The sequence below is a fragment of the Cupressus sempervirens genome, chromosome 11 (assembly GCF_028749045.1).
Source record: "Cupressus sempervirens isolate cs-2001-9-10 chromosome 11, ASM2874904v1, whole genome shotgun sequence".
NCBI lineage: Eukaryota > Viridiplantae > Streptophyta > Pinopsida > Cupressales > Cupressaceae > Cupressus > Cupressus sempervirens.
In genome coordinates this window covers 413,225,820-413,249,646 of record NC_143128.1, presented here as the reverse complement: position 1 = coordinate 413,249,646, position 23,827 = coordinate 413,225,820, and the positions used below count along the sequence as shown (strand labels likewise).

At 34.9% G+C, this 23,827-nt stretch overlaps 1 protein-coding gene and 1 long non-coding RNA gene across 4 annotated transcripts; both read left to right on the top strand.

Annotated features, from left to right (window-relative positions):
* LOC149530213 (uncharacterized) lies at positions 1–23,827 on the top strand. 3 transcript variants are annotated; one of them, XM_089809230.1, is made up of 6 exons: positions 1–80; positions 5,330–5,574; positions 5,678–5,936; positions 22,405–22,584; positions 22,801–22,956; positions 23,124–23,827. In XM_089809230.1, the coding sequence occupies exons 2-6, from the start codon at positions 5,378–5,380 to the stop codon at positions 23,295–23,297; spliced, it is 966 nt and encodes a 321-aa protein (XP_089665356.1). In that variant the 5' UTR covers positions 1–80; positions 5,330–5,377; the 3' UTR covers positions 23,298–23,827. The 3 variants fall into 3 exon arrangements, with proteins under 3 accessions (XP_089665356.1, XP_089665355.1, XP_089665354.1); XM_089809229.1 differs by having other exon boundaries at positions 1–336; XM_089809228.1 differs by having other exon boundaries at positions 1–343.
* On the top strand, positions 11,283–13,829 carry LOC149530214 (uncharacterized). Its single transcript, XR_016358767.1, has 2 exons — positions 11,283–12,584; positions 12,672–13,829. It is a non-coding gene; the product is annotated as an uncharacterized LOC149530214 (long non-coding RNA).

Genomic DNA, 23,827 nt, shown 5'->3' with positions numbered 1-23,827 from the left:
GTTGAACTTGGTGATTCTGGCGAAATCTGTGCTGCAGAAAGGTGGAGCAAGTGGAGCTTGCATGCGCGAGGAGGGGAAAAGTAATCACTTCTCTTTGCGCTCCGAGTCCTCTTTCAGTGTCATTCGTGCCTGCCTATTTGCCAATTATCTTATATGATTGGATTACATCATTGTTTGTTATCATACTATCTGTTGCAAGCACCTGATGTTGCAAATACGCAACCATGGCAGTCCCTGTTCCGCTTTGAAATAACAAAAAGATAGCAGATAGGAATTGGAAGCCATGAGTGAAGAGTGGTCTAAAAGTAGATGCCGATTCAGCTGTACTTGCACATGGTACAAGGTCTGCTATTTCATTCTCATTGTCCTCAGCTATGTTAAACATCATTGTTCTTGACCCAAATACTTGTTCATCTCATTTTTATTAAACAGTGTTGAAACCTCAGACCCATTTCAGCGGTTCTCTATTTTTGTAATCCCAGGTTCTATGCTTCAAATACGGAAGGTTGGGTTCTGGGTAGGGTTTTACTTAATTATAGAGATTATAGATATAATCTTGGCCTAGCTAAAGTCTACCTCTGAATACACTGGCACACTTGATCCCAACAAATCATTATAAAATTTGATATAGAGCTGAGGCATTCCTTACAGAAATTTTTGATCGAGTCTAAGGGCCTTGTTTCACACAATTCTACACGCAGCCTTGTAAATTAGCTATTCAATTCGGTCCAAATTTGCAAAGGGACAGTCGCTGATGAACGTGTGTGGTGTTATTTTCAGTCCTCCTTTTCTCCAGCTAAATAATTGTTATCCCACAAAGGACACTCCGGGAAATTATTTCACTTGTTGTTACACTGTAGGTCATATCTGGCAATTGAGCCTGCGATATTGATGGTTTATTTTAAATTTTACTAATGTTCGAGTGAAGATCTGAGCGAAAATAAGAAAAATTGAAGATGGATAAGGGGTCAAGTTTTAATTTACGATTCTTCTTCCTTAAACTTTGCGTTTTATTTGGAAGCCATGACATATGTTTTAAGGAATCATAAGCGTTTTAAAAGATATATGTTGCATATGGAGTTCTTTGTTCGTGTTAAACCCTATTTTGTTAATAGGAATAACACCTTCGGTTTCTCCGTTTCAAGGCAAGAGGCGGTCATTCACAAACTTCGGAACTTCATTTTTCAATTCAGCTGTATGAGGACGTCTTCATAATGTGCGAAACATCCTAGACAAAATTGCCACTCATCCATCATTGTGGCCAATATTATTTTTCCCTTAGGGCGCTGTCTTAATGAAGATGCGCTTTTAATCCTGGGACATACATTTGATCCTACTTGTGATTTCATAATGCACAATCTTCATTAGTTTTGTTATTTAATATATAAGGCACTGGTTTCGCATTGTATTCAACCAGTTAATCTTCAGGTGGCCCGATGAACTTGTAATGTTATGATGGCCAAGTATGTCTAGGGAAATCTGATTTATGAACTTGAAATAGTCGAAAGGACTTACTTTTAGTTTTAGGTAATATTATTTTTTTTAAAATTTCTGCAATTAAATAAATTATTAAAAATATGTCAAGATATGTATGGACCCAGGAATGCAAAATATCTCTGAAGGCTGTGATCGCAGGAAAAGTCGAGTATTGTCATATCGTGCTATTAATAAATAAATAAAATCAAAATGTAAGAATGAATGATTAGGTTCTAGTTATGGAGCATATTTGTAGAATTTGAAGAATTTTCAGGAGCTCTTAGGTTTTTGAAGATTTTGTAAGAATAACACAGAATCTTCTTCTCTTAGAGTTGGGATGGATGTAACATTGTGATTTTTGTACAAGTGTTAATGGATGTAATTTCAACAAATAGGATACGAGGCTCATGAATGGCTATAGTTGATATTTGTTTGTATAAAATTCAACTATACAATTTGCTGAATGACATTCAATCAGACCCTGTAGATCTTTCTTAAGTGCACACTATCTTGTACTTTTGATGATAGAGTTTGAATGGTGATACTTTGTCTCACTTGTAGGTTTCCTGATATTGGAAAGTTAGACTTTGTATTTTAATAAGTTTTATTTGTCCCATCGTGAAAATCATACATACATTTCCATTTCAATGAGAGACCAGAGCTTCTGATCGACATTATTTTCATATTTTTTGAGTTATCCAAGTGTGTTTATGCACACTTAGTCCACGTAGGTTTCTGTTGCATGCTTTACTTCCTTTCTCTTCCTTTTGCTTTCTTATTCCTTTGTGCTTTCTGGAAAAATGTACTAAAATAGTATTTAACAGTTCCATGAAATCATCTTTTAGCAACTATTGGCTGCTTCTTAAATCTCTCTTCAATTTTTAGAAAAGCAAAAAAACCTTTAATGCTTTATCAACTTCACTCACATTATAGCATACAGACATTTGCTTCAACAATCTATGTTTTCAGCATCTTGGGTCCATAGTTTTTCTCTTGATTGTTCTTTTCTTCATCTGTCATTTCTTTTTTTCTTCTTAGTGGTGCTTCTCTTCTTCTACTTCAAGTTTTTCGGAAAAGACACAAACCACCTTATATGTGGATGCTTGTTGCTTTACCATAAGTTTTTGTTTATTTATCTTGAATTCCAGTTATGAATGCAAATGTCATGCCTTGCTCTTCAAAGTCCCCCATGCCACAGTTCTTCTCTAGCAGTCTGTCTCACCTATTTGATTGATAAGGGTACAATTCTTCCTTCTATGTCCACACAACTAACTTACCTGCTTCTGAAAAACATTAAAAAATCTAACTTCTTTGGTAAGATTTACAATTACCTAATTTTTCGCTTGAAAATTATGCATCTTTGGAATATAAATATTCCTGCTATTGCTGGAATAAACATCGAATGGAAGTTGATTGAGCATGGTTTATTCTAGACCGTGTGTGAATAATTTGCTGGAAATGAAACATGAGTAATAACAGAACTCAAACAAGGACAACTCCACAACAATAAAAGAATTTGACCTTGGAAAGATTTGTTATACTAGCTTGTAAGTGTCACTGCTTGTTATCTTGAATTGGGCAGAAAGAGTATGGACATATCCAAATTTAATGTAAGCCAATAAATCAAATGGCCAATGCTATTTGACATTCATCTCAACCATATTTGGCGGGAGTTGAGCTTACTGATATTGTACGCTACTCTGTTGTATCCTTGGCTGTAAAATAAAGTGGTATAATATAAAATCAATTTCCCATCAGGACAACCAGTTGCTTATATATTAAAAATCTCTTATAAATCTCAAAATAAAAAACAATTTGAGCGCTTGTAACTTCAAAAAAACAATTCTCGAATGACCATCAATATGTTAACTGGCACTTTTAAGGTGTAGCTCATGATATGCATCGCAAATAGTATATAAAGAAATTAGAGACAAAATATAGACAATAAGCACTCTAATGTGCATAACTGATTTCAATTTGTATCATGGCCAAATGGAATGAAGATGCCAGTTCAAATTCTCCCCCATGTAAGTTGTTTCTTTTTGCAATCCCATTTTTAGTTTTCTGTGTGACTCAGTTCAGATTACTAGTCAAATTTGTTAGGATGGAAATTGTTTTAGAGATGAAATTTGGTAAATATTACTAGATGAATTTGGTGCAGTGTCATTTGATATTCTACACTTGGACAGTAACCCCTTCCTTTGCCATCAGAATATTCATTAAAAACATGATCAGAACTCATTTCCTGTTAGAGAGTGTGTGTGTGTGTATTATTTAATTGTCTTGGATTGTTTTCTAGTGGAAGGCAACCTCTTTCCTAATCTGTTGATTCCTATTGCTCCTCTTGAGTCTTAAACCCAAATTGTAGCTTCACAAAACATAGTTCAGACCGACACAGATTCATCATGCCCCTTTGGGAAAACTCTCACGGTCTTCTGTACCATCCTCCTATTTCCATCAGAATGATTATAATTTTTTTTGTTCCATTGTCTATTTACTTTTTAGAACTAATCATACAAAATTCATTTTCAGTGAGACTGACCATAATTTATTGGATTAGAATATTCAATACATTGATTAGTACTCATTGGCATAACCTCCAGCTAGGTGCCTCTTCGGTGGACAAATCTTTAATTAAAGTATAGTTGTGATATTGCTATCAGGATTTAATTGTGTGTTTTTGTGTCAAACTCATTGACCCATGTTTCATGAGTAGTGATTCAACATCCATCCATCTCTCATGAGAATAAATGGAACACTTCACACTCTTTGGATCTAGGTGATGCTCACATGTTTCATTGGATAAAGTATAGTTGTTTATAGTTATGTTAATACCAATTGAAATATTGAATAATTGTTTGAACACCAAATATACCTTTCTTTGTTTCATTGTATATTCTCGGGGTCTACAGGAACTTGTAATGATTGTGCAGACACAAGCAATATAATTTGTTATAAATGTCATATATTTTTGAGCCAAGTCATTATGATAAGAAATTTTGAGTGATGACAATAATTCTGAGCTGAAGCTCTCTGGGCTTATATTCCCAGATCTGCAAAATTAGCTCCTAAGTGGGTAGTCATGTATAGTTGTTTATAGTTATGTTAATACCAATTGAAATATTAAATAATTGTTTGAACACCAAATATACCTTTCTTTGTTTCATTGTATATTCGCGGGTTCTACAGGAACTTGTAATGATTGTGCAGACACAAGCAATATAATTTGTTATAAATGTCATATATTTTTGAGCCAAGTCATTATGATAAGAAATTTTGAGTGATGACAATAATTCTGAGCTGAAGCTGTCTGGGCTTATATTCCCAGATCTGCAAAATTAGCTCCTAAGTGGGTAGTCAATGCAGAAATATGATTGTCGTCACAAAGAAATTTGTGATGTTGTCTCCTATGCTTGAAGCTTTATTTAAAATCTCAGAGTTAAAAAGAAAGATAATAAACACAGAAAAAATGAGTCAGTTTCTTTCTAAGGGTCACTGGTAAAAACAATAATCTAATTGTGAATAAATGTTAAAAACATCACTGGCAAAAATAGTAATCTACTCCTGAAAAAATGTCTAAGGGGTCACTGTCAATAATGATTTTAAATGATCTACTGTTGAACCTGCGTATTTGAAATGTAAACCTATATAATAATATATCATTAAATTTGACCATGGGCTGTTTGCTTATGTTTAATGAATTCTTCTTTCTACTCTTAAGCTTCTCTTTGTTTTATGAATTATCTCATTGGGTTTATTATTTTGCCTTGAAAATATTTGTGATTACTCTTCAAGATATTTTTCTGACTGATGGATAAGAAATAGTGACGAGGTAAGTTGTTTCTCTATGCAGGATTTGCTAGTGGGAAAAACATCCAAGAAATCACCTCTCTTAGGGAGAATGATATTACTGACTTTCACTGCATTACTTGGGATTTATATATGCTTTATTTGCATTAAGCAAAGTGATACAGATGTTAAAACCAAATATGTACTTCCTCGTCAAGAGCAAATGAGAGATCGCTCCTGTCAGATATCAGCGACAGTGTCACAGGAAAATGTATATATACACTATCCACAACCTAGAACATATAATAGGTATTGCAACCGTCTTAGTCATTTTTATGTATTTGAAGGTGATATAAATTTTTCAGGGTTATTAATTAATTTTAAAAGTTCCATTAATTCCTTTTTTTAATAGGGAGGAATGTGCTTGTACACCAGTGCAATTCTTTGCAATTTTATCCATGCAAAGGTCTGGAAGTGGGTGGTTTGAAACGTTATTGAATAGCCATCCAAACATTAGCTCAAATGGAGAGGTATTTTCTGTGAAAGAGAGAAGAAAAAATGTTTCGACAATATTGCAAACACTGGATAATGTTTATAATATGGATTGGTCCAGTAGTGCTGCCAAGAATGAATGTTCGGCTGCAATAGGACTTAAATGGATGCTTAATCAGGTACTATTTTGATACTGCATACAAGTGCCAATTAATATGAAACAAGCAATGAGCAAGAATTTTTGTTGTTGAAAATTTGTAATATTTGACCTTGCACAAATTTCTTCATTGTAAAATTACTATCTGAAACTAATCTTACCTGTTGAGGTTGGGATTGAGGCAATTATTACAGAGCTTTAAATAAATGGTCACTGCATGTTTGTACGTCTGTTTTTCAAAGTACATGTTTCTAATTTGGAGTGAAAAATCTGTCTAACCCTGTGATTTTTTTTTCATGTCTTTTGTACGTGATAACTGGAATGAAGATTTCTTAGTTCCATTGTGGATCTTTTATCTGAGAAATATGCCATTCTTTAAATAACTTATGAGAGAGCTCATTATTGATTCATTTTTAGGATGGACAGACAATATAATTGCTGTTATTAGGCCTGCCAGGTGCAAGTATGGCTCTTGCGAGAGTGATTACTTTATTGAAAATTCATATGGTGTCTTTGATGAGGAATGTGTGTAGATCTGTATTGTTTGGAGATTTGCATATCTATGAATTGAATCATCCCATTTCAAGAAACAGAATAGAAGTTACATGGATATATTCTTGATAGCGTGCTGTTGGTTGCCATAATGGATGATATTCCTTCCATGCAACTTTTACAATCTGAAATTGACATTGGAAAGCCCAATGTGGGGTGTTAAAGAGTACTTACAATGTTGCTTTTGGAAAAGGGAGCCATGTATTTCCCTTCAAAGTGGAGAGATGAGTAGAGGGATATATAGCACACGTCAATGTAGCCTATGGAAGCTACTGTCCAAAAAGTTGAGGGAAGAATTCTAAAGGGAACAATCACCACTAAAATGTGAAGAGGGGATTGCCCTTCATTCTTATAGGTGAAATTGAATTTGACAAGTAAAACTTTGCTTGTCACATTCACCTAATGGATTTAACGTTTTGAAAGAAAGGTGGGTGCTACTTTTTGAGAAGATAAAAAGGATTACACAAGTAATTTTTGTTAAATATTTAGTAGCCAAAAAAAATTTAAATTAGAATAATTAATATACTCATGACAAAAATGGAAAAGGTTTATTACATGTCATTGATCCTGCAAAGGGAAAAGTATTCAGCCAATAAAATTATACAGGAACACCTTATAAGGATGAGTTTCCAATAAAAGATTGTAAACAACAGAGATATATGATTATGTATGACCATTTTTAAAATGTCATTTAGAACAGGTAACTTAAGTGTTAGTAATGCAGATAACTCCTTATTTTGGTATAAACAAAATAGGAGAATTACAGAATGGCAAGTCTTGAGATATTACTTGGTGTGCAGTCACAGTAGACTACTAGACCCTATGAGAGGAAAGATTTCCACTTATAATAATAGTGAGAACCTAGGTGTTTTTGTCCTCATGAAAATAAATGCATGGATAGTATCCTTTTTTCGTTCTGGTAGACTCAAAAATAGCAAAGTTGAAAATAAAAAACAGAAATTATTCTTGGAAATGTTCCAAATTGTAAGTTGGGCTTTATAGATATGGACATAGCTGATACTAGAGCTCGCTATATATGGATCATCATTAAACTTCACTATTTTTGAGATAGATACTGCTATTTAGTTGAGTGTAAAAATAAAGCTCATCATCCAGAGAGAATGTTTAAAATGTGAACAATATATTAATGTATGGTGTGCCATTTGCAACTGTTTAAAAATAAAGAATAAGTTTTTAATAAGCTATTGTTGAAATGCTAACAATGCTGATTTGTTAGCTCTTTGGCATTCAGGCATTAGGATAGAGAGGCAATCATTCTATTTTGTAATTTTTTAAGCTTCCAATTATAATTCACTGTGGCAGCTTATTGGGCAAAATTTAGATCCAGTCTATTGACCCAAAATCTTTATGCCTAGTCCTTATCTCAATCATCTAATCTTCAATAGTATCAGATCTTTGTGTCAGCTTGAGAAAAATGAACGCTAGTCTAGAGGATATGCTGGATTTTCTTCTTTAGCTTCTTCCCAATTGGTCTTGATTGGTTGGTTTAACTCCTTCCATACTCTTTATTGTCTGGGATCCAAATGTTGGCTAATGGGATTGGGTGCAGTACCTCAGAGAATTTTGTAAGTGGGTCTCAGCAGCATGGAGCAGCAGCTGGAAATTGATTCAACATCAACATGATAGCTCAAATGGTGCTAAAATTATAAAAATTGTATCACATAAATTGAAAATCAATATAAATAGGCTATGTTCCATGAGAACTTGTACCCATACCCTTGGGACACGTACCAGGTACTGGTACATGTACCCAATTACCAGGTTCTCAATGGGTACTCAGTGGAGAGCATCATAGCTAAGGACCTTGATTTTTGTTTCAGCTTTTTCTGTGTATCATCTTGCTGTTTATCAAGCTTAATTCAGTATGTAATCAGTGTGAAACTTGATACACTAATTATTAACTGTAAAATTTATCACTGTGCAAGTCAGAATTTTATCATTTATGTCATTGTTATATGATTTATTATTTTCTTGTTCATGTTTAAAGTTTGCCTTCTCTGTTATGCATCTACACATTTAGCATATATTATTATTACAAACATATTGTGAATCTGAAACTGAAAACAATACATTACATCAGTGATAGCAAATTTCCACAATCCATGATTAAATACATGCTTTTGGGTACACTTGTGTGTGAGGTTATTAGCATCAATGTTTCGGATCATACTCAATGATCCATTATCAGGATGCGAGAGCTAAGTCTGGGTCTGCTTCCTATTATCTCTTTACATTCTTAGCTCTCTAATCCTAATGATGGATCATTAAGTATGATAGGAAACATTGATGCTAATAAACTCACACACAGTCGTACCCAGAAGCATGAAAATAATACATTACATCTGCAAAATTTATCACTTTTCTTGTTTTGAAAGCTCATTGTCATGACTCATATTTTCAGATTTTCTACAAAATATTAAATTATACTAAAAAAGTTTTTTTACGTACCCAAGTACACCCCTCCCCTATTTTGAAAAATAGCTGTACTCATACTGAAAGTACCTGAGTGCCCCTATACTCGTGCAACCTTGTTAATAGGCAAAACACTTCTAAGTCTGTTGCATGAGGTGCATAATGCACGAGTTATGGTTTTGTGTGATAGAAGATGTAGATTAACCCAATATCATCCCATCTCATCTTGGTTAAGGTTAATGGAGGAAGCTGAGGTATAAAGTTGTATACAAGAGCATGGCAACTTGTCCAAAGTACAAACTTACTCTTCTCTCTCTTTTTTTAATACTTGTAAAAATATATTTTCTTACCACATAAATCTAAGTATGGAGTTTTGGGAATAGGAGATGGGGGATGTCGGGGACGATGAACCCAAATTTGGGGAGCAATGTATAAGTAGAGCAAGGGGTTGAGGTGGAGGGAATTAACTGTTTAATATGTTTTGTTGATACAATCCAAGCTTTTGAAGATAGATTGCTCTAGTTCCCTTAGGGGATGTTTTCTTTGAGCTTTGTATGTGCCTTGCGATCAACTAGGCCCCCTTCTTCATTCAAGTCTTGTATCATATAGGTTTGTATGCATTCATTCCTTGAGTTCCATTTAGGGGATGTGTTCTTTGAGCCTTAGATGTTCCTTGTAATGTGTGTGTGTGTGTGTATGTGTGTAACCAAAGCGATGGTCTAGGGTCTAGGGCTAATGTCTTGTAGTAGGTTTACAAACACACTCAATTGGTTCGCCTCTTGGGTTTGATGATGGATTCCGCCAATTCTTTATAGGGGATGTATTCTTGGAGAGGAGTTCTTCATTCTTCAAATCATGTGTGTGTGTACATACATATATGGATATGCGTGTTTGTGTGTACAATTACATACATGCATATGTATGTATAACGAGAGCAAGGGTTTGAGATTAAGGGATAATGTCTTGTACTATGTTTTACATACACTCTTTTGGTGCAATCCATGCTTTCGAAGATGCATTCCTCTAGTTTCCTTAAGGAGATATATTCTTTGAGCCCTACACGTCATTTATATCTAAGAGGTCCCCTTTAAGAATTGATAAATTGATTCTATCATAGCTCTTTATAAAATCCAATAACACCATAACCACCTATTGGTTATTGCATAGTTTAAAAAACCTGCGGTATTTCGTTAAAACCGCTTAGTCTACCGAAATAAACGCACAATATATCGTTGGCGAAATAAAGTCAAATAACGGCGCAATTTTTCCTATTTATATTGCGAGAAATACGTAAAACACGGTGGAAAAAATGTTGAAAAGTCATCTCCACTTTAGGTTTAACAAGCTAAATATATTGGACTTAAGTTAAAGTTTTTTGTTTTAGCTTGCGGCTTTTTTGTTCTCCGATGGCAGGTCTCCATTTGGCAATTGTGGAGGTGATTCTCAACAGGTGTGCAAACAAGTGATTCATACTTCATAGAACTCCTGTTCTTGAGCCACTGAATCACAACTTTCATGCCAAGCCGGTCGGTCAAGAGTTGAGTGCGATCAAGATTCAAGACTTAGAACATTGTGGGGATTCAAGAATCTTCAGATTCGACCTCCACAAGGCACTTCCAGTTGGTCTTTCTCACAACGTCGTCACCCTCCCGAGCTCAACATCCATATTGAGCTTTGACAGACTGCAACACTTCATTTGCTGCATTCATCACAGGTTGCAAGTTGACACTTCCCGAGTATGTTTAAAATTTTATTTTCTAAATATTAATGTAAAATTTAATTTATTTGTAGTTTAGTTTAAAAATGTTTAAAACTTAATTATTTTTTAAAAGCTAAATACTAAAAATTAAAATATATTAAATGATTTATAATTTTATAATTTTGTTTTTGATAAAAAATTTAATGTTTAAAAATACACTAAAATTTCATAGTAAATTGTAAGTCACTGTATAATTATTTAGTATATATTATTTAAAATTGATTGTATTTTTTTCTTCTCATTTATATAACTGTTATCCAACAATATTTAACAAATTAATAGTATTTATAAATTATAATATATTTAAATTATAAAATACTAAATTATAAATCTTTTAAAAACTAGACTTGTTACTATTATATATGAATTATAATAGTTAAATAAAATAGCATTACTGTAATTAAATTTACTATTTTATTGAAATTTATGTAATAGTATTTAGTGAATTTACAATAATGCTATTTTATTTAACTATTATAATTTATATATAACAATATCAACTTTAAGTGTATTTTTAAAAAGATTTATAATTTAGTATTTGAATTTTTAATAGATAATGTATGCTTTCTAACTATACATCGTTTATTTTGTGTTAGGTTCAATAAGTCTACAAGATGACCAGTGGTGGTAGAGGTAAGGACCCTTTATGGAAACATGGGATCCCAGGGGTAATCAATGAACACGTCGAATGTATCCATTGCCATAAGCATATGACTTCAGGGATAAGTCGATTGAAATACCATCTTGCAAAGATTCCATGCAATGATATTACACCATGTGATGCATGTTTGGAAGAGGTTACAAGAGAGGCTTTTACAAGCCTACAAAAATATGCAGAAAGTAAGGTAGAAAAAGAGAGGACATTCGAGGCCATGGCAGCCCTAATGGGGACTTTTAGTTCTACAGGATCACAAACAGGTAGAGAGGGTTCTTCTATTCGGCCTCGGATATGAGGATTAAGAAGTACAAGTGGGTCTTTGGCAAACTTTTGGGTTCCACGTAACACTCCTAGTGCTCAACCCGGATTGCTAAGCACTGCATGGAACAAAGAGATGCATGAGAAGACAAAGGTGGCGATGACAAGATTTTGGATCCGCAATGATATTCCCTTCAATGCTTTATGTATTCTGTATTGGGATCAAGTTGTAACTTCCATTTCTTTGTCTAGTAAGGGGTTCAAGCCCCCAACTCCCTATGACTCGAGTTGGCCATTGTTAAATGACGAGGTAATAAATATTCATCAGCTTGTGGAAGAGAAAAGAAAAGTTTGGGAATGAAAAGAAAAGTTTGGGAACGAAAAGGTTGCACTATTATATTTGATGGGTGGACAGATAGCAGGAATAGGACGATCATCAACTTTATAGTTGCTTCATGGGGGCAATTGGTATGTCTAAAATCAGTTGATGCCTCTGATCAAGTAAAAAAAATACAGAAAATTTGTGTAACGTGTTGGATGAGGTGGTAATAGAAGTGGGAGTGGCTAATGTAATCCAGATTGTGACTGATAATGCAACTGCGTATGTGGCAGCCAGTGGACTTCTGATGGAGAGACATCTCACATTGTTTTGGAGCCCTTGTGCTGCCTAGTGTCTTGACTTTCTTCTTGAGGATCTAAGGAAATTGAGCTGAGTGGAAAAGGTGGTTGAAGATGGAAGGAATATTGCAAAGTACATCTACAATCATACATGGGTCTTGAGTCTTATGAGAGAGCACACTAGTGGTAAGGATCTTGTACGAGCAGGGGTCACACACTTTGCTACTAATTTTCTAAACTTGCAAAGCATATCTGAGACATTGCTAAACCTCAGGCACATGTTTCTTGATAAGAAATGGTTAGAGAGTCCTTATGCTAGGAAGCCTGAAGCAGAGAAGATTGTGAGGATTGTGTTTGATGCTAGCTTTGAAAAGCTAATGGAGGACGTCAAAGTAAGTTTTCAAGCCTTCATTGATGATTTAATATTTAATTTTGAAATATTTTCATTGGCTGATTTTTGTATGTTTTATTATGTCTAGGTGTCAAAACTGTTGGTGAAGGTTCTATGAATTGTGGATGGGGATAAAAACCCCATGGAGTTTTTATATGAGGCCATGGATAGGGCAAAAGAGGCCATTCAACACTTGTATAGGTCAAATGAGACCAAATGTAGACCCATATGGAACATCATTGATTGTAGGTGGAACAAACAACTCCAACACATTCATGCAAGTGCCTACTTCTTGAACCCCAAGTACTATTTCTCCAACACTTTTAAAGTAGCTGCAGAGGTTCAAATTGGCTTGGACACGTGTTTTACGATTGGTTGCTGATACGAACCTCTGAGACCTCATACTTGATGAGTTGCAGAGCTACAAGAGGAAAGAGGGGCCATTGTTTTCTTCTCCTAATTGCAAAAGTAATAGATACCCCTTGTAGCAAGGTAAAAAAGAACATGTGTTTAGTTTTATCATACCATTTATTTTGCTCGTGAAGTTTATTGGAAGTTTTACCACATCATAAATGGTTTTTCAATCCTTGCAGATCTGTGGTGGGAAGATTATGGTGCCACAACGCCTAATCTTCAACAACTTGCCATCCAAATTTTATTGCAGCCTTGTAGTGCTTTTGGTTGCGAGAGAAATTGGAGTACTTTTCAAAATATTCGCACAAAGAAATGTAATAGGTTGACTCAAAAGCGCTTGAATCACTTCGTTTATGTGAAGTACAACCTTCTCTTGCACGAGAAGAAGGTGAAAAGGAAAGCTTCATATGAAGCACTAGACTTGGATGACATTGATCCATATTCAGCTGATTGGATTGCTCCTCTTGATGGTGAGGATGCAGATGTGGATGTGGGTGAACCTTTATTGATAGATGAGCAGCTAGCTGAGTTTGAGAGAGAAGCAAATGAGTGGGAATGGATGTGGCAGCACGTGAGGAGCAACATGAGCTTGGTCATCCATCAGAGGCTTTTGTCAAGTGTGAGGCACCTATTAGGGCACCTGTTGAGGATGTTGCCACAACAACTACTTCAACACCACCCACCCAACAACAACAATCCCTTTTGAGTTTTACTTGTAGATGCAATTTACGATTGCTACTTTAAATTATCATTGATACTGAAACTTGAACTTAATATGTATTCAGAAGTAGTAGTTTCATGGAGTTTGACTTCTATATATTGTATTTATTTATATTCAGATGTTCTACTTGTTTTTTGGTATATGATTCTAGCACTATGTTAATCTACGAAGTTCTACTTGCTATGAATTATTGTTTAACTAAAAACTTTGATTGATACATGGTGGATATCTCAAATTATTATATATTCTACAAATTTGGTGTGTATGTATGCGTTTTTAAGAATATTTTAAGAAATTATATATTTTCAAATGTTTGATAAAAGTGCTGATTTATTGCCGAATTTTTTGCCGAGTTTTTGCTGATTCCGAGTTTTTCAAAAAATTTGGGCTGGGCGAGATATTGCCAATATCGAATTTTTAAACTATGGGTTATTGTATTTGGCCTAGTTTCCTTCTAGTGATGAGGTTTATTAAGACATAACTACCCCTTATAAAACCCATTTGACTGATTGGAATATTTACAATTAGAATATCTTTCAACCTTACTGTAAGCAGCTTGGCAAAGATTTAATATGAAGAATTCAAAGGACTAATCACTTTCTTTTGGCAACAACTTATTTAATCCATTGTTTATTCACAGTCCAAGAGTATAAACAATCTCTATTTTTGTTCGGAGCAAAATACATCTACTGTCAGAAGACTTTTGGCAATGCAACCAATCACTATCTTTTCTTGTAAAATTCATTAGGGATACCATCATATCCAGGGGACTTTTTGGATTTGAAAGAATAATTACTTCAGTAATTTCATCCTCATCAATGTTTGTACTGAGCTCCTTTCTATCACAATGATCATGTTAGAAGGAATGATTCTTGTAATAAATGTTCTACTAGCTTAAGCTGGAAGAGTTTTCCTTCATTGAGAACAAATTTTTATAGAAACTAAGGAAGGCTTCCTCAATCATGTTCACATATTCTAGTAAATCTTCTCCAACCGGAATGGGGCTGATTCTCCCTATTATGCATGGCCTTCGAGATATTGAAGAATTTCTTGGTCCGCTTATAACCTTCTTTGAGCCAGGTGAGCTTAGCTCAAATTTGAGCACCATTTTTGACAAGTCCTGAAGGCATCTTTGGTCTCAATCATGCTGTTAAAAAGAAGGATATTAGAAATGTTTTGCTGCATGCTAAATTCCAACTTCAATAATATCTCCTTAAGAAAACACTCCACTCTCCTCCCGTTGAGGTCCCTTTTCTTCTTGAGAAGTTTCCAAATTTCTTTCCAAGCAGTTGTAACCTTTTCCCATCCTACCATGGCCGAGTCGTGTAAGAAACATTCGATAATGATTCCCACCCTTCAGATATTGACCAATACAATCTTCATCTTGAATCAGCTGGCTAATCAGTTTGAACAACCGAGAATTTTTACTTTGAGTCTTACAAATACCTCTTCTAAAGTTAATTAATACTTTGATGGAGAAATGGTCTGACACAGTAGCAGGAATTACTGGGAATTGATCCACTACCTCAGATAATTTAAGAAAATCTGCATTGACATATACTCTGTCCAGTCTCAAGTACACGCTTTTACTAGGGGCTTGGTTCTTACACCAAGTATACTAGATCTTTTTGGATTTTTTGATCTTTTCCAGAGGGTCCTTGGTATTGAAAACCCCTTTGATTTTCGGACCAAAAACAATGTGATGCATTTGCACAGAACCTCCTTGCCTCTCTCTTTGTTCTCAACCATATTGATTACCCCTGTCAAAATTTAGGGAACCTTGGAAGATATTGCACAAGTCAATTCCACAGCATACATCTTTCTTTACACATGCTAGGAGCATATATGGAGTGGATAGTAAGCACAATTTTGTCTTTTCTCAAGTTAACAGAAACTGCTCTATTACAAGGGTAACCCCCCTTTACAAACATGAAAGATGTCAAAGGATCTCATAACAGAATGGTGGCAGCAGTAGCCTTTCCCTTCATATGATTGGTAGAGAAAAAGACAAATTCCTCTAGACCAATTATAATACGTGCATGAACTGAATGTGAACTGCCTTTATTTTTTGGATCTTTGACATCATGTTACAAAACAATCTCAGTATGTATTTTTTGTCAGGGTATTCTGTTCCCCAATATTCCAGATAACACAGAACACGGTCATTGAGAAGGAGACGAAGAGGAACCAGGTTTTTGATTTTTATATAAATTAATAAATAATCAAAACATTTTGGAATCCTTTCCCTTTTACCTTTTTCTTTGCTCTTTTTCTATTCAAATTTGTTCAGAGAGCCTCCTTTTCTGACTTTGCTATCCTGGTGATTTGTGACCTATATCCTCAAGCTTTTTTATAAAGAGTGGGTTATTATGTTCCAATACATAATTTGCTTGTTTAGGTTGGGCTCGTGGGAGGACTCCTTATAGTCGGAGTCCTTGGCTCCCTCAGGAAGCTTGCTGACAATTTGGGCTTCAAATTTGTCAATAGCCAATTGTTGGTCATTTTTCTTGTATCTCTTTCAGGAAACTTGGGTTGTAAAAAGATAAGGAGAAGTCAAGCTTGGAGGAGTCACCCCAGGTTGCTTCTGCTTAGACAGATTGGGCTATTGTGCCTTATGTGATGAAGTCTGAGGAGATGGAGGGTGAGGCCATTGTGGAAGCCCTTAGTATGCATAAAAGTAAGAAGAAAGCTAAAAGAAAGGATGCAAATGAAAAAAAGATTAATAAGCCATCCTTGGGTGCAGAACAAATGTGTGATTTCAAGGTGAAAAAGAAAAGAGGGAGGTCCTTGGGTTCCACCGACAAGAAGGAAACTTTTAATAACAGGGATGAGCTACCTAAATGTTTCAGAAGTGTTAAAACTCCAATGGATACCACCCCTTGAGTTTCATGGAATTAAAACTGGCATCTTGGAACGTTAGGGGGCTGGAATTCCGGGAGAGGAAATATATCATTAAACGATTTCTAAATATGAATAAGAGTATGGACATTTTGATGTTACAAGAGCCTAAGGCCATTCAGTTCAATTTGGATATTAATTTGAAGTTGCACTTTCTGTAAAGTTTCCCCAGACATTGAAGCATCTGTTTTTTGATTGTATATTTGCTGGAGAGATCTGGAATCTTTGTGGTATATCTGTTAATGGCAATGTCAGTGTCTTAGAGTTGGTTACAGATCACATCCTGAGCTATAGGAAATCATGTAATTTCATTTTATCTTGTCTTTCTATAGAAGTTCTTTGGAATATTTGGAGGAGTAGGAATGACTATTTATTTAATGGCAAAAGTAGAGCTCTTACTGAGTCTCAAAGGAGACTCATTATATTTAATATCAATATGTAGATTTCTATGATAATCAAGTTAAACAAGAAGAAGTTCAAAGACCTGCTGCAAAATGGTATGGGCTGACACACAGAGGAGAGATCCCAGTTTGAGACTGCAATTATGAACTTTGTTGAAGATCAAAACAGTTTCAGAGAAAAGCAGATCAAGGAAATGGAGGTACCATTTGAGGCCATCCCACTAGCACAGCCTGAGCTCCATCCTACTGTTTCCTTATAGCATGTTCCATCTTACTGGTTTTGTATCTAATTACTCGTACAGTTCTTCTGTCAACAGAGACTGTTTTTTTGTATTAGATAAGTAGTTCTTGAATGATTTTTCATGACAATGTCCTGATCTGTCAAACTTATCTGATAAGTCGGTTGAGGTTGTAATCTTTGGACTATTTCTATCTAATACAAAAAAAAACTTGGGTGGTAAACATACATTCACCACAACCATTTTTGTACGAATATTTCCTCATCTCTTGTAAGGGAGATTTTTTTATGAATATCAGTGGTCTCCACAGCTTTTTCATTGGTAGAAGTAATATTTGCTATTTCTCTTTCAGAATGATTTCAGTAGTTTCGTTGATGATGTGAGTATTTTAATTTTAATTTTTCTACTAGGGACTTTATTATCACTAGTAATTGTAGGGTTATGCACCTTTTTTGGCAACCTAGGGCAGTCCTTTCTTTGATGCCCATTCCTTTTACAAAGGAACAGGTCTTAAGACTCCCTACGCATTCAGTACCATAGGAGATTACCGAATTATTCAGATTGCTTTCCAAAATTTTTGGCATTTTCTCATTAGGTCTAAGACTCTTAAGTAAAATAAGAACCCTAGCATTAAGACGATGAAGGGTAAACCTTGTTTCTTGAAGTACTGAGTTTTCTGGATTAGATTGTGTTTGTTTATTTCATCAACGTTTCGGATCACACTACATGATCCATCATCAGGATAAGAAAGTGCAGGGTAGTAAGATATGAAAGGATTTTCCCTATGGGTTTGAACCTAAGATGCGGGTTCAGTTCCAAGTTTGGGTGCAAATGACCAATTCGTCGTTATGGCATAATTTTGAAAAGGGGTTTGGGTTCGTTAGTGTGTTTGTGTGGCCTAGAAGCATGAGTTAAGGTTTGGATGTCACATAGTATGATTAAAACAATTAAACACCATAAACTTGTAACCATAGCATCATGAATCATGATCACACTATCATTGCATCATATTGACATATACTCAAGTTCAACATCAAGGATTCAAAGCATTAAAATGTCAAGTAATGAATCATGACACTAAGTGAAGGTATCATTGTTTCAAGTTCAACTAATGGATTCAAAATTTATTAATATTCTTCTCCTCCATCATCAGCATCATCATCTTCTTCTACATTTGCTGACTTCGACCATCCACGAGACCAAGTTTGCTGGTGGTTCCATGCTTTCCACCCTGGTCCGCCTTGGTCTAAACTGGGTGTGGTCTGGTTCAACCTGCCTCCCCCTGTGGCCCAAACTCTGTCTGGACGCACAGACAGACTGGATCAGAACCATTGATCAGTTCATACCAATGGCTGTTCAGGGGGCCCTTAGGGATGAACTCAACATCCTAGAAATAAATGTAAAATAGAACAATGGCAACACAATCTGAAAGTTTGAAGAGACCAGCTCACCATCCAAGAATGCCACCAGCACCTGCAAAGCAAGGAAGAGCACCCATGGGCATAAAAGGGATGAGGAACACCAAGTGCGAGGAGAACAGGAACAGGAGCAACAGGCAGAAGGGAAGATTGTTTGCCTCTCACTGACCATGCCATCTAGTTTATTTTCTATAACTTGTCATAATTCTTAAATTAATCAACTTGGAAGCTTACCTATGTCAGGGAAGATTACCACTTTTTCAGTGCTTAACATCACATAAGAAAATATAATTGTATATTTTGCTGATGTTAGTCCCCTAATGTCATAGGGTTATTTGGGAGATTTCAAGTTATAGATTTATTCCTTGTGTATGATACAAGGTTTATCTTATAGTTGTAGTCATCAAGAAACATTTTCAAATTGCAATTCGCTGAAGGATATCATAAGCAACAGACATCCTAAAATCACATGGCATCAGGTAGGGCATATTTTTATGTTCTACTCTAATAGATCTCCATTGCTTGATCCCATCTCCATGCTATTTTCTGCTAGACATTTCCTTCTTACATTCCCATGTTTCCTTAAACATACATTTATTTCAACATTTACAAACAAACTTTAGTAGTAGAGATCAGCCTTCAAATAAATGGAAAGCCTAAAACGTTCAATGAGAGCAAATGGAGATGTTAAATTCTCATGTTGTAAGTTGTAACTGAGAAAACTATATTAAAGGAACTTTCACCTTTTGTAGCATCTTCTTATACTTTAGTTCCGTCTCAAATTATGTAAGTCTTTCAAAATATGAAGGTTAAACTAATGTGCATGGATGAAAGATTGAACTATTGTAAGAATAATTTAAAGTACCCAAACAGAAGCCAAACGTTCAGATCAATATATAATTTATCGATGCTTCATAATGGATGATAAACTTGACTTAGGAGTCAACTCACTTATTTCACTTTATATAGGAAAATGTATCAAATTATCTCCTATATAAATGCAGCTTTTGCAACATCCACACATGATTCATTGGTGGTTAATGATGCTAGCTCTTTACACTGTGTTCAAAGAGGTGTTCAATCCTGAGACCACATCACAGTATGTGTATATTTTATCTTTACAGACATTTGGTTACTTAATCCTACATTCACAGTGTGGACAATGAGTTTGTTAAAAAAGGAAGGCTAAGGCATTGGGACATCATGGTCAAGCACCACTTTAATAAATACAAACATTGGATTCATGTTTTGTTGGATTTTATGATTCTAAGAAAGCTTTATTGGAGATCTAAGGATGTATACTCTTTTGCAGAGCCAGGGAGATGTCATGTGGGTTTCCCCTTCTTGCTGACAAACTGTCATGGTTATATCCCTGTTTGTTTTTTGAGTCTTGAAAGTCATGGTGATGATTTGGTGTCCGTGGTTGATTGGTGAAGTATAATTATGTAATGTATATCGAGTGTTCTAAATGGATAATCAATTAGACATCAACTTCTTTGTATAAAGAGACTGAGTCATGTCTACATACAAGGTCTTGTGGAATTCTTAATTCTACGAAGGTGATCTGAATGCTTAAAATGAAACGGTCCCTCATAATTATAGAAACTTTGTGCTTTGAAAAATGAAGTATTGATATGAACATTAGATATTGATCTTTTGTAGAACTTCATGACTCTATAAAACTTGGACTTTCTGTTGCTATTGAAATGGTAAGATATCTGAAAATCTTTCTGTAATTAGAAATTCGGATAGTACAAAAATAATTGTATGCACATGTTGTAATTGTGCCTTAAATTTGAAATAGAAGCATAGTTTATTGGTTCCAAGCATATTTCCTTTTTGTTTGATTTATCAGTTGAATTATCTTTCAGAAAACAGGAGTTAGCATGAATATTTCATTTTTTTTCTTGAGTTAAGCTCATAACTTCCATTTCTCACATGAGGGTGATGCTTTCATAATGGGAAGACTTATATTAGTATAAGGGCTTTGGTGATCAATACCGCTTTTCTGTTCATTCTGGAGACACCAGGTCACAGTGTATGTACCCTTCACTTGACAGCCAATGAGGACTTAATCCCACATTCATCTACAACTGTATGGTACGAGCTTCAGCTACCATATCACATAAATGTGCAAGATATTTGATTGTGGTCTAATAAATGTGGTTTAAATACAAGTCTGCGATCCAGTTAAAATACTAGAAGAAGAAAACAGCACTTGGAACTTAAGAAATTACTATTAGCAAATATGCTGTTCTGTAGTTTGATAGGCTGAAAGAATATGCCACTTGCAACTTTCTGCTTCTGTCAAACAATTAGGAACCATATAGGTCAACAAATCTGGTACTAGGACTACAGTTCAATATGACGATCAATTGTACATTCGGGCTAATGGATATTTTACTGCCTGCTCAGCAGGGAATAGATTCTGGACAGCATTCATGACATAGTGATCACTATACAATAATATTAAGTTAATGAGTTAGTGATTAATACATTCCAAAATATATACCTTGGCTTTTTCCAAGATAAATTAATTAATAAAATTGACAAGGTAGACCTGGCTGTCATACAAACATTATTTATTGCTTTGGAAGTGGATAAATATCCCATTTCAGCCTCTTTATAGGTCATTACTCATTTTATTTTAAGGAGTTTTAAGAAGGAACAAGGATAGTATTCCAGTGTTTGACTTGCTTTTGGATCTAGTTTGTTTGTTAACATCAATTAGGTGAGTCCTAACAGCGTCAGAGGTGTGTGTCAAATGTCCCGAACATGTCGACGGAAATGGACTACTGCTATCAGGTTCTGACTAGAAATAATCTGTATCAACTTTAATTTCATAAATGGTTAAGAGCTAGTAATGCTTGAACTTTGCTGCAATTATTGCCCATGGTAATTATTGTTGCTTTACCTTTATGAAGTTAAATGTACCGCTGATTGGTTAAATTACTTCTGCTGTAGTTTCCTGTGGTGACAAATTGGCTAGTCTTGTATGTTTTTATTATGAGTTCCTCATATTTCATAATCCACAGGTGTTGGTATGTCTGCAGAGCTTGCTTCAATCTCTAAAGAAGCTTTATGTAGTATTCTTTAAGTCCTCGAAGTGAACCAAACATTTGTATATTGAAGCCTTTGTACTCTGCAAAAACATTTGGCCCTCTAGGCATTTGCATTTCTGTTGCTTTGGTTATACATTTTTTTCTATTGTATTTTTATTGCTTTGTTTCTAGTTTTCAGCTTTCAACTTTCAAGGTAATCTGGGAGAAAAGTAGGTTTGAGTACCAATTAGGTGATGCCTTTACAGTATATGCATGTCTTTGGATTTTGATGATACTCTTCCTATGTGTTATACCTATATGGTGTTTGTCACATTAGCGAGGTGGTTTTGTCATTTTATACATGTGTACGAGTGGGAAAAGCTGGGACAGCTATACAATATTTGATTGTAATTTCATCAACTTGGGATACTCCATACAGAGAATATTTGTTTGCAGCATCAACTTATTGAACTTAGACATTTATAAAATAACAAACAAAGAAAATGAATATTTTACTGGTTGCTTGATCTGTGATTCTGTATCATCTAATTATTTCTTTTAAATATACCTACGACAATGTTTCAGTTTAGATAATGAGAAACAAGGCCCAGTTTTGTAGTTAGTTCTCTTGATGTGAGCTGTGTGTCTGCTAGTTTAGCTTATTATTTCTAACCTACTGTACATGGCAGGGTGTGATGGAATACAACAGGGAAATAGTTGATTATTTCAATAGAAAAGGTGTATCTGTCATCTTGCTGTTTAGACGTAATCTTTTGCGACGATTGGTCTCTGTGTTGGCTAATGCTTATGATCGTGAAACAAAGCAATTGAATGGCACACACAAATCACATGTACATTCAAAGCAAGAGGTATGCATCTGGCTATCATATATGAAACTAAAAACTGAAAACAATTGTCATTGATTAATCAAGAAAACACTTTTACCACATTTGATCGAGACATTGGTTGTATGGAAAATTCTAGCATTTCTTAGCTGTTCATATTTTAATTGAATGTTTGATGGTACTAGATGTGGAGATAGTAAGCTTCCACTAAAGGCTTTGACCAACATGACATTTTAGCAGGCAGCTTTGTTAGCAACATATAAGCCAGTAATCAATGTTACATTTTTGCTGGCTAACCTGAAACGAATTGAGGAGGTGTCTCGAGATGCTCTGAACTTTTTCAAAAGTACACGTCATATAGTATTATATTATGAAGACTTAATCAATAACCCAAAGGTATTATTACTTAAACAAGCTGTTATGGTCTGTCATATAAAACAAGCTGTTATGGTCTGTCATATATGCGCTTTATTCCTTCACAGTGTTTTTGTTTGGAGCTCATAGAATCAATTTTATGTGAACTTACCTTCCTAATGCGTAAATTCGATTTTTAAATGATGCAGAAAGCATTGGAAGTGCAAGAGTTTTTAAACGTATCATCAAGGAAATTGGAGAGCCAGCAGGTTAAAATTCATACTCGGGCCCTTTCTGACCAAGTCCAGAATTGGAATGAGGTGTGCAAAAAGCTCAAAGGAACAGAATATGAAATATTTTTAAATGATTCAGATTATGTTTGATTCAATGCAGCAGCCAGTCTTCAACTTTATACCAGTCAACAGCTTAGAATTCATACTCCAGCCCTCCCAGACCAAGTCCAGAATTGAATGAGGTGTGCAAAAGGCTGAAGGTAACGGAATACGAGACGTACCAAATGCGTCACATCATATTTGATTCAATGGAGCAAGCAGTTTTCAAATTCAAATCTTCTCTAGTCTCTCAGATTATGTAAATTAGATTCATTCTTTTATACTTATATTCTTTTTAGAGTATCAGCTCACAATGGTCAGAATTTCACATTTCAGATTGGGACGGTACTCACCTTTTTGTTTTTTAAAATATTCGTTTAGAGTATCAGCTCACAATGGTCAGAATCTCACATGTCAGATAGGGATGGTACTCACCTTTTTGTTTTTGTGTATGTAATCTTTAATATGCTTTCTAACAAGTCTTACTCTTTCCTTATAAATGTAATTCCATTTATGCACTGAGCAGCATTTGCCAGTTCAAATAGACTATACCAAGGAATGCAGACTATCTTACAGCTAAA

Bases quoted from the DNA above. Each gene is read 5' to 3' on its own strand.
- LOC149530213 (XM_089809228.1), top strand. From the start codon at position 284: ATGAGTGAAGAGTGGTCTAAAAGTAGATGCCGATTCAGCTGTACTTGC. The intron at 344-5,329 runs GTCTGCTATTTC...TTCTCTATGCAG, and splicing joins GTACTTGCACATGGTACAAG to GATTTGCTAGTGGGAAAAAC. The intron at 22,957-23,123 runs GTATTATTACTT...TAAATGATGCAG, and splicing joins ACTTAATCAATAACCCAAAG to AAAGCATTGGAAGTGCAAGA.